This window comes from Protomyctophum parallelum (assembly GCF_964188405.1).
Source record: "Protomyctophum parallelum genome assembly, chromosome: 5".
NCBI classification, from domain to species: Eukaryota; Metazoa; Chordata; class Actinopteri; order Myctophiformes; family Myctophidae; genus Protomyctophum; species Protomyctophum parallelum.
The window spans coordinates 6,119,699-6,132,185 of NC_139702.1; the positions used below are offsets into that span (position 1 = coordinate 6,119,699).

Consider the following 12,487-nt stretch of genomic DNA (forward strand, 5'->3'; position numbering starts at 1 on the left):
CAATGGGCTAAATATTGATAATGCTGCAACGCTGACTGACATTTAATTTGCAAAGAGTGCCGCCACAAAGGACTTCGAACAAGATTCCCCTTGAACTGAGAGAAAGGCCAGTTCTCTGTGGGACTTGAGCGGCTGCTGCGTTTACATTGACAGACAGCAGATCCAACTACTCTCCATTCCCGCTGGCAGCTTTGTTTACTGAGCTGCCAGGATCCTTCAAACCTGCGTACACAGCACTCACAGCCTTTCTATCAAAGCCGGGTTTGACGGCTAAATTGAAATGTCATGTCATAAACGCTATACCTTTTGAATTTGTAGATGACAAATACAGCTAAGCCCACAACCACTACCGACAGCAGCATTAGCAGGGCGGAGCCACTGTGGTTCGTGCCGGTGTCCACTAGGGGCGCTGCAGAGACAGGGAGACAAGAGTCACAACATATAAATCAATAGATACAAGGAACTGTATTTCCCAGCAGCAAGCCACAGTAAGCCATGCATTAAGCGGGCAACATGAAAATTCACCCCTATATGTAAAACAGTGTATGAATTAATGTAATACTCTCTTACTCTTTATCTTATAAGCTCTTAGGACAGTAGCAGCATCCCCAATAGGAAGAGGCACACATACTTGTAACGATGCTCACTCTCTGAATGTCTCTGTGTTGTAGCTACATGTTGGGAGCCAATCACACACAGGGTTGGGGGTGGTTAGTTGACCGGGTCCACGGGGGGGGGCCACAACACAAACCACCTGGCTGTCTTATTATCTAGATGTCTCTAAAGCCTTCTGCATTAATTCTACATTTTCTCATTGTTACGCTCCCATTAGGCCTCCTCTTCAACTCTAACCAGTGGCGTGCACAGATATACACTAGGGGGTGCTAGAGCACCCCCTGCCCTTTTGGAAATTTTGCTCTTAAAAAAAATATATATATATATATATATATCTTTTTTTTTCTTAATTTGTAGTGTGTGGACCATGGTGACATTGATCAAATCTTGATAAAAAAAACGCTTCTACTATATTATTTAGGCCCCCACAATCTAAAGCTATGTTTCTATGTCAGTGGTTCTTCGATAAAATAAATAAATAGCAGACCTACAAGCTTGTAGATCTGCTATTTTTCAATAGCTAAAGCACCAAAATGGGTTTCCGCCCCAAAATGCGCTGCACAAGGTGCCCTTTTTTCACTTGAGCACCTGCCCCTCTAAATGTCTGTGCACGCCACTGACTCTAACAACATACATAACATGTGTAGTTAAACAGGTGTCGGGCCTTACCGGCTGACAGGTGCGCTGCGTACACCGAGACTTGGACCCCAGGCCGCAGGGTGAACTGGACTAGGTTCTGGTTCAAGGCACTGAGCAGAACCTCCGAGAGCTGGTGAGAGGGAGAGACGGCATCTAAATCGGTGTATTTATTACAAAAAATAGCAGATCTGCAAGCTTGTAGATCATGCCAGTAGCATGATCAGTATGGTTAGTACATGTCAGTATCATTACATAGTCAGTATCACTGAGTGACTTATAATCACGGTGTGATGCAACTGTGAATATAATACATTATAGCAGTGATTACAATGCATTATAGCAGTGATTATAAGGTATTACAACTGAGAATTAACATGGGATATTATAGGAAGAGTTACGAGAGAGTCATTATAACAGGCTTTATATTGCACCTATACGAGGGCTTATAACTGTAATGATAGTCTTATAAGTCAATTACAATACATTTATATTTGGCCATATAAGTCATTATATTGTATGGTTATTGTTATGAAGCATTATGTATAATAGCTTATAAATACTTGTGTATTACAAGTGCATTTTAATGCATTATAGTGTATACTGCATTATACTGTATACATGGGATGCATAGCCAGTGTTAACCCGGTTTTGATTTGATTTAATCAACCCGATGATTGACGATGCTTAACACATTTTGGGCGGGAAGTGGGGAACCCCTTTTGGTGTTGGAAAAATAGCAGATCTACAAGCTCATAGCGCGCCACCGAGTGGCGCGCTATGAGCTTGTAGGTCTGCTATTTTTTGAAAAATCGTGAAAATATTAATTTCAGGTCTAAATGGGTTAACTAAGTAGCCACAACCCACTGAAATGACAGATACAGCACCTATACAGCAGCAACCCTGCACGAGTGCACGTCATTCTGCTAGTTATGTCTTTGAGTGCATCCACGTTCCACTGCAGTATGAATGCAATTAACGGCACACCTAATGCTTTTTAGAGCGACAAGAAACATTCTGCTCTAAGAACTTGGAAGTTTGACACATGAATGAGACGGATTACCCTGACCTGAAGGTAAACTATAAAAGAATTCAAGAGTTCAATCTTGTAGGTCATAAACGTTTTCCCCACGTACAGTAGATGGTCTGATTCATACTATGATAAATCTACACCCCGAAGGGCTGCAGTGAGCATAAAAAATGACATAGGGTTTCTTTTCATATACGATATCGGTATATCATTGAACCTTTACCTTTTCCATTTCATCTCCAGGCGTCATTCATGCATCAAGCCAAAAGTAGCGTTGCAAACAGAGGACATGAAAGGACTGACTAAACAAATCCCTTCAATTCCTCTCACCAAATCCTCCTCTCCTATTATAAAGGCTTAATTTATCTTATCTGCCTCATTTGCCAAATTAATTGTGATATGAGTAATTCCTCTACCCCTTCATTTCCCTGTATTTCTTAGTGGTTTAAATTTAGACTATGCCATGAATAATTAGTTTCTCCCCCACTGTATAGCAGGGTCAGTAAATCTATTATACATTCTAATAAGCAGTCCACGCATTACACTTTCAAGATGTCAACCTTGAATGAAGATTTATTGCATGGCTGTGCAAAAGAGGGGTCTTGCCATGCAATCAGCCAGGTGTGTGTGACTGTGTGTGTGTGTGTGTGTGTGGGAGGGGGAGAAATCAAATTGATTTCCTTCCAGTTCCTTTCTCTAGACATGCCTGTGGAATATTTCCTGTGAAGAGCAGATCTCACATTATTACCAGTCGCTATCTATTATGTTATGCTTAAAGCTAATGCAGTCCATCTTGATATGCGTGTGATTTAGAGGTCCGATCAGCTGTGACAATCTCTTTGTCTTGGATTTCTATATGCTCCTTTTGAGACTTCCCCCTCCTCCACCCAAAGATGTGACTCGAGGGGGTTTAAAAGTTGTTACCCTTGATGACTTGTGAATACTTGTCAGGCTTATTGATGAATCTATCGTTGAGATTCCTCAGGCGTGTTCCGGAATTAGACTCTCTTTTTTTTGCATAATATATTCCCCCGGACATGCATCAGTGGAACAACATTGACATCTGCTGGAGGAGAGAAGAACTCGAGCTTTGGGGGTTTATTTTAAGGGGGAGCAGTGACTAGAAGCTCCCAGAAAATGCTTGACAGCAGTGACACCACACAGCAGCAATAAAAATAAAATAAAACATAATCTGCCAGGGTGGCTGGCTCCTGTATAAACACGTCAAACATCATCTGACATTGAATAAGATCAACAAAGGTTACTTTCATCCGCACCCACTCAAATGTCTGTCTGGAATACAGTAAGTGTTGTTGTCACGCACTGACAGTTTTTATTTAAATACTGTAGAGGGAGTGGATATTCATTCAGCCACCACCAGCGGGGACATTTACGATTTCAGTAATAATATAACATTCATAAAAAACATTAATTAAAAAATTGCCTGCTTAAATTTAGGCTCTATTAATATATTGTCTCTGTCGGGTGGAAACCTCATATGTCCAAAACTTTTATATATATATATATATGTATATGTATATGTAAATGTATATATATATAAAAAAAAGTGTTTCCATTATGAACAAAAATAAGTCTGTCATCCGCGTATCCCAGAGAGGGAAAACATTGCGTACCTGATCTAAATGAGCAGCACTCTTCTCTGGCCGGGCCTCAGTGAACTGTTTGTCCGGCACCAGATAGAACTCGGAGGCAGTGGGCTTCCCTGGCAGGATGGTGACCAGGAGCAGGTCTTCTCTCACTCCTGTGGCCTGGTGGAGTCCAGCGGGAAGAGGAGAGGTTATGATGGGACAAGAAGAACAGGAGCAACATGTGGGTCGACTGAACCAGATGGGGACGGGCTCTTAAAGAAAACATTTTCGAGATTTTTCGGCAGCGGGGCGCTTGTATATCTGCTATTTTTGAATAGGATATCAAATGGATAAAGTGGTTAATGATTGTGATGCTATCTTAACTACTTTTTTGCAAACATTTTTTATGTCGAGGACAACCATCAGAAAGGATTTTGTGAGAGGGAACACCTAGGCCCAAACGCACATGTCACACCAATGCAACTCCTTGCAACAAAACAGTTTTAAGGACATGTCACAGCAATGCAACTCCTTGCAACAAAACAGTTTTAAGGACATGTCACACCAATGCAACTCCTTGCAACAAAACAGTTTTAAGGACATGTCACACCAATGCAACTCCTCGCAACAAAACAGTTTTAAGGACATGTCACACCAATGCAACTCCTACAACAAAACAGTTTTAAGGACATGTCACACCAATGCAACTCCTACAACAAAACGGTTTTAAGGACATGTCACACCAATGCAACTCCTTGTAACAAAACAGTTTTAAGGACATGTCACACCAATGCAACTCCTTGCAACAAAACAGTTTTAAGGACATGTCACAGCAATGCAACTCCTAACAACAAAACAGTTTTAAGGACATGTCACACCAATGCAACTCCTAACAACAAAACAGTTTTAAGGACATGTCACACCAATGCAACTCCTTGCAACAAAACAGTTTTAAGGACATGTCACACCAATGCAACTCCTTGCAACAAAACAGTTTTAAGGACATGTCACACCAATGCAACTCCTTGTAACAAAACAGTTTTAAGGACATGTCACACCAATGCAACTCCTTTGCAACAAAACAGTTTTAAGGACATGTCACACCAATGCAACTCCTTACAACAAAACAGTTTAAGGACATGTCACAGCAATGCAACAAAACAGTTTAAGGACATGTCACACCAATGCAACAAAACAGTTTTAAGGACATGTCACACCAATGCAACAAAACAGTTTTAAGGACATGTCACACCAATGCAACAAAACAGTTTTAAGGACATGTCACACCAATGCAACTCCTTGCAACTAAACAGTTTTAAGGACATGTCACCAATGCAATGCAACTCCTTGCAACAAAACAGTTTTAAGGACATGTCACACCAATGCAACTCCTTGCAACAAAACAGTTTTAAGGACATGTCACACCAATGCAACTCCTTGCAACAAAACAGTTTTAAGGACATGTCACACCAATGCAACTCCTTGCAACAAAACGGTTTTAAGGACATGTCACACCAATGCTTTAAGGACACAAACAGTTTTAAGGACATGTCACACCAATGCAACTCCTCACAACAAAACGGTTTTAAGGACATGTCACACCAATGCAACTCCTTGCAACAAAACAGTTTAAGGACATGTCACACCAATGCAACTCCTTGCAACAAAACAGTTTTAAGGACATGTCACACCAATGCAACTCCTTGCAACAAAACAGTTTTAAGGACATGTCACACCAATGCAACTCCTCACAACAAAACGGTTTTAAGGACATGTCACACCAATGCAACTCCTTGCAACAAAACAGTTTAAGGACATGTCACACCAATGCAACTCCTTGCAACAAAACAGTTTTAAGGACATGTCACACCAATGCAACTCCTACAACAAAACAGTTTAAGGACATGTCACACCAATGCAACTCCTTACAACAAAACAGTTTTAAGGACATGTCACACCAATGCAACTCCTTGCAACAAAACAGTTTTAAGGACATGTCACACCAATGCAACTCCTCACAACTAAACAGTTTTAAGGACATGTCACACCAATGCAACTCCTTTGCAACAAAACAGTTTTAAGGACATGTCACTCCAATGCAGCAAAACAGTTTTAAGGACATGTCACACCAATGCAACTCCTCACAACTAAACAGTTTTAAGGACATGTCACACCAATGCAACTCCTTTACAACAAAACAGTTTTAAGGACATGTCACTCCAATGCAGCAAAACAGTTTTAAGGACATGTCACACCAATGCAACAAAACAGTTTTAAGGACATGTCACACCAATGCAACTCCTTGCAACAAAACAGTTTTAAGGACATGTCACACCAATGCAACTCCTTGCAACTAAACAGTTTTAAGGACATGTCACCAATGCAATGCAACTCCTTGCAACAAAACAGTTTTAAGGACATGTCACACCAATGCAACTCCTTGCAACAAAACAGTTTTAAGGACATGTCACACCAATGCAACTCCTTGCAACAAAACAGTTTTAAGGACATGTCACACCAATGCAACTCCTTGCAACAAAACAGTTTTAAGGACATGTCACACCAATGCAACTCCTTGCAACTAAACAGTTTAAGGACATGTCACACCAATGCAACTCCTTGGAACAAAACAGTTTAAGGACATGTCACACCAATGCAACTCCTACAACAAAACAGTTTTAAGGACATGTCACCAATGCAATGCAACTCCTTGCAACAAAACAGTTTTAAGGACATGTCACCAATGCAATGCAACTCCTTGCAACAAAACAGTTTTAAGGACATGTCACCAATGCAATGCAACTCCTTGCAACTAAACAGTTTTAAGGACATGTCACCAATGCAATGCAACTCCTTGCAACAAAACAGTTTTAAGGACATGTCACCAATGCAATGCAACTCCTTGCAACAAAACAGTTTTAAGGACATGTCACCAATGCAATGCAACTCCTTGCAACAAAACAGTTTTAAGGACATGTCACCAATGCAATGCAACTCCTTGCAACAAAACAGTTTAAGGACATGTCACACCAATGCAACTCCTTGCAACAAAACAGTTTTAAGGACATGTCACACCAATGCAACTCCTTGCAACAAAACAGTTTTAAGGACATGTCACACCAATGCAACTCCTACAACAAAACAGTTTTAAGGACATGTCACACCAATGCAACTCCTCACAACAAAACGGTTTTAAGGACATGTCACCAATGCAATGCAACTCCTTGCAACAAAACAGTTTAAGGACATGTCACACCAATGCAACTCCTTGCAACAAAACAGTTTTAAGGACATGTCACACCAATGCAACTCCTTGCAACAAAACAGTTTTAAGGACATGTCACACCAATGCAACAAAACAGTTTAAGGACATGTCACACCAATGCAACAAAACAGTTTTAAGGACATGTCACACCAATGCAACAAAACAGTTTTAAGGACATGTCACACCAATGCAACAAAACAGTTTTAAGGACATGTCACACCAATGCAACTCCTTGCAACAAAACAGTTTTAAGGACATGTCACACCAATGCAACTCCTTGCAACAAAACAGTTTTAAGGACATGTCACACCAATGCAACTCCTTGCAACAAAACAGTTTTAAGGACATGTCACACCAATGCAACTCCTTGCAACAAAACGGTTTTAAGGACATGTCACACCAATGCAACTCCTTGCAACAAAACAGTTTTAAGGACATGTCACACCAATGCAACTCCTTGCAACAAAACAGTTTTAAGGACATGTCACACCAATGCAACTCCTTGCAACAAAACGGTTTTAAGGACATGTCACACCAATGCAACTCCTTGCAACAAAACAGTTTTAAGGACATGTCACACCAATGCAACTCCTTGCAACAAAACAGTTTTAAGGACATGTCACACCAATGCAACTCCTCACAACAAAACGGTTTTAAGGACATGTCACACCAATGCAACTCCTTGCAACAAAACAGTTTAAGGACATGTCACACCAATGCAACTCCTTGCAACAAAACAGTTTTAAGGACATGTCACACCAATGCAACTCCTACAACAAAACAGTTTAAGGACATGTCACACCAATGCAACTCCTTACAACAAAACAGTTTTAAGGACATGTCACACCAATGCAACTCCTTGCAACAAAACAGTTTTAAGGACATGTCACACCAATGCAACTCCTACAACAAAACAGTTTTAAGGACATGTCACACCAATGCAGCAAAACAGTTTTAAGGACATGTCACACCAATGCAACTCCTACAACAAAACAGTTTAAGGACATGTCACACCAATGCAACAAAACAGTTTTAAGGACATGTCACACCAATGCAACAAAACAGTTTTAAGGACATGTCACACCAATGCAACTCCTTGCAACTAAACAGTTTTAAGGACATGTCACCAATGCAATGCAACTCCTTGCAACAAAACAGTTTTAAGGACATGTCACACCAATGCAACTCCTTGCAACAAAACAGTTTTAAGGACATGTCACACCAATGCAACTCCTTGCAACAAAACAGTTTTAAGGACATGTCACACCAATGCAACTCCTTGCAACTAAACAGTTTAAGGACATGTCACACCAATGCAACTCCTTGGAACAAAACAGTTTAAGGACATGTCACACCAATGCAACTCCTACAACAAAACAGTTTAAGGACATGTCACACCAATGCAACTCCTTGGAACAAAACAGTTTAAGGACATGTCACACCAATGCAACTCCTTGCAACAAAACAGTTTTAAGGACATGTCACACCAATGCAACTCCTTGCAACAAAACAGTTTTAAGGACATGTCACACCAATGCAACTCCTTGCAACAAAACAGTTTTAAGGACATGTCACACCAATGCAACTCCTTGCAACAAAACAGTTTTAAGGACATGTCACACCAATGCAACTCCTACAACAAAACAGTTTTAAGGACATGTCACCAATGCAATGCAACTCCTTGCAACAAAACAGTTTTAAGGACATGTCACACCAATGCAACTCCTTGCAACTAAACAGTTTTAAGGACATGTCACACCAATGCAACTCCTACAACAAAACAGTTTAAGGACATGTCACACCAATGCAACTCCTACAACAAAACAGTTTTAAGGACATATCACACCAATGCAACTCCTACAACAAAACAGTTTTAAGGACATGTCACACCAATGCAACTCCTTGCAACAAAACAGTTTTAAGGACATGTCACCAATGCAATGCAACTCCTTGCCACAAAACAATTTTAAGGACATGTCACACCAATGCAACTCCTTGGAACAAAACAGTTTTAAGGCCGTGTCACAGCAATGCAACTCCTTGCAACAAAACAGTTTTAAGGACATGTCACACCAATGCAACTCCTTGCAACAAAACAGTTTTAAGGACATGTCACACCAATGCAACTCCTACAACAAAACAGTTTTAAGGACATGTCACCAATGCAATGCAACTCCTTGCAACAAAACAGTTTTAAGGACATGTCCCCAATGCAATGCAACTCCTTGCAACAAAACAGTTTTAAGGACATGTCACACCAATGCAACTCCTTGCAACAAAACAGTTTTAAGGACATGTCACACCAATGCAACTCCTTTGCAACAAAACAGTTTTAAGGACATGTCACACCAATGCAACTCCTTGCAACAAAACAGTTTTAAGGACATGTCACACCAATGCAACTCCTTGCAACAAAACAGTTTTAAGGACATGTCACACCAATGCAACTCCTTGCAACAAAACAGTTTTAAGGACATGTCACACCAATGCAACTCCTTGCAACAAAACAGTTTTAAGGACATGTCACCAATGCAATGCAACTCCTTGCCACTAAACAGTTTTAAGGACATGTCACACCAATGCAACTCCTACAACAAAACAGTTTTAAGGACATGTCACACCAATGCAACTCCTTGCAACAAAACAGTTTTAAGGACATGTCACACCAATGCAACTCCTTGCAACAAAACAGTTTAAGGACATGTCACACCAATGCAACTCCTACAACAAAACAGTTTAAGGACATGTCACACCAATGCAACTCCTTGCAACAAAACAGTTTTAAGGACATGTCACACCAATGCAACTCCTTGCAACAAAACAGTTTTAAGGACATGTCACACCAATGCAACTCCTTGCAACAAAACAGTTTTAAGGACATGTCACACCAATGCAACTCCTCGCAACAAAACAGTTTTAAGGACATGTCACACCAATGCAGCTCCTACAACAAAACAGTTTTAAGGACATGTCACACCAATGCAACTCCTACAACAAAACAGTTTTAAGGACATGTCACCCCAATGCAACTCCTCGCAACAAAACAGTTTTAAGGACATGTCACACCAATGCAACTCCTTGCAACAAAACAGTTTTAAGGACATGTCACACCAATGCAACTCCTACAACAAAACAGTTTTAAGGACATGTCACACCAATGCAACTCCTTGCAACAAAACAGTTTTAAGGACATGTCACCAATGCAATGCAACTCCTTGCAACAAAACAGTTTTAAGGACATGTCACACCAATGCAACTCCTTGCAACAAAACAATTTTAAGGACATGTCACCAATGCAACTCCTTGCAACAAAACGGTTTTAAGGACATGTCACCAATGCAATGCAACTCCTTGCAACAAAACAGTTTTAAGGACATGTCACACCAATGCAACTCCTTGCAACAAAACGGTTTTAAGGACATGTCACAGCAATGCAACTCCTTGGAACAAAACAGTTTAAGGACATGTCACACCAATGCAATGCAACTCCTTGCAACAAAACAGTTTTAAGGACATGTCACCAATGCAATGCAACTCCTTGCAACTAAACAGTTTTAAGGACATGTCACAGCAATGCAACTCCTTGCAACAAAACGGTTTTAAGGACATGTCACAGCAATGCAACTCCTTGGAACAAAACAGTTTAAGGACATGTCACACCAATGCAACTCCTCGCAACAAAACGGTTTAAGGACATGTCACACCAATGCAACTCCTTGCAACAAAACAGTTTTAAGGACATGTCACACCAATGCAACTCCTTGCCACAAAACGGTTTTAAGGACATGTCACACCAATGCAACTCCTTGCAACAAAACAGTTTTAAGGACATGTCACACCAATGCAACTCCTTGCCACAAAACAGTTTTAAGGACATGTCACACCAATGCAACTCCTTGCAACAAAACAGTTTAAGGACATGTCACACCAATGCAGCTCCTACAACAAAACAGTTTTAAGGACATGTCACACCAATGCAACTCCTTGGAACAAAACGGTTTAAGGACATGTCACACCAATGCAACTCCTTGCAACAAAACAGTTTTAAGGACATGTCACACCAATGCAACTCCTACAACAAAACAGTTTTAAGGACATGTCACACCAATGCAACTCCTTGCAACAAAACAGTTTTAAGGACATGTCACACCAATGCAACTCCTACAACAAAACAGTTTTAAGGACATGTCACACCAATGCAGCTCCTACAACAAAACAGTTTTAAGGACATGTCACACCAATGCAACTCCTACAACAAAACAGTTTTAAGGACATGTCACACCAATGCAACTCCTACAACAAAACAGTTTTAAGGACATGTCACACCAATGCAACTCCTTGCAACAAAACAGTTTTAAGGACATGTCACACCAATGCAACTCCTTGCAACAAAACAGTTTTAAGGACATGTCACCAATGCAATGCAACTCCTTGCCACAAAACAGTTTTAAGGACATGTCACCAATGCAATGCAACTCCTTGCAACAAAACAATTTTAAGGACATGTCACAGCAATGCAACTCCTTGCAACAAAACAGTTTAAGGACATGACACACCAATGCAACTCCTACAACAAAACAGTTTAAGGACATGTCACCAATGCAACTCCTTGCAACAAAACAGTTTTAAGGACATGTCACTCCAATGCAACTCCTTGCCACAAAACAGTTTTAAGGACATGTCACACCAATGCAACTCCTTGCCACAAAACAGTTTTAAGGACATGTCACACCAATGCAACTCCTTGCAACAAAACAGTTTTAAGGACATGTCACTCCAATGCAACTCCTTGCCACAAAACAGTTTTAAGGACATGTCACTCCAATGCAACTCCTTGCCACAAAACAGTTTTAAGGACATGTCACACCAATGCAACTCCTTGCCACAAAACAGTTTAAGGACATGTCACACCAATGCAACTCCTACAACAAAACAGTTTAAGGACATGTCACACCAATGCAACTTCTACAACAAAACAGTTTTAAGGACATATCACACCAATGCAACTCCTACAACAAAACAGTTTTAAGGACATGTCACACCAATGCAACTCCTTGCAACAAAACAGTTTTAAGGACATGTCACCAATGCAATGCAACTCCTTGCCACAAAACAATTTTAAGGACATGTCACACCAATGCAACTCCTTGGAACAAAACAGTTTTAAGGCCGTGTCACAGCAATGCAACTCCTTGCAACAAAACAGTTTTAAGGACATGTCACACCAATGCAACTCCTTGCAACAAAACAGTTTTAAGGACATGTCACACCAATGCAACTCCTACAACAAAACAGTTTTAAGGACATGTCACCAATGCAATGCAACTCCTTGCAACAAAACAGTTTTAAGGA

At 40.5% G+C, this 12,487-nt stretch overlaps 1 protein-coding gene across 3 annotated transcripts in view; it reads right to left on the reverse strand.

Annotated features, from left to right (window-relative positions):
- The window catches only part of LOC310859344 (VPS10 domain-containing receptor SorCS1-like), a 245,180-nt gene that overhangs the window by 8,824 nt on the left and 223,869 nt on the right, over positions 1-12,487 (reverse strand). For 2 of the 3 annotated variants that reach the window (XR_014569292.1, XM_083765826.1), the window contains exons 23-25: positions 3,916-4,050; positions 1,285-1,384; positions 304-409 (exon numbers count right to left, since the gene is read on the reverse strand). Coding sequence is in view for 2 of the 3 variants with exons in the window: in XM_083765826.1 (XP_083621952.1) it covers positions 304-409; positions 1,285-1,384; positions 3,916-4,050 (341 nt within the window). In the remaining variant the exon portion in view is untranslated. The remainder of the gene's footprint in view (positions 1-303; positions 410-1,284; positions 1,385-3,915; positions 4,051-12,487) is intronic. The other variant, XM_083765827.1, reaches the window with a different exon arrangement.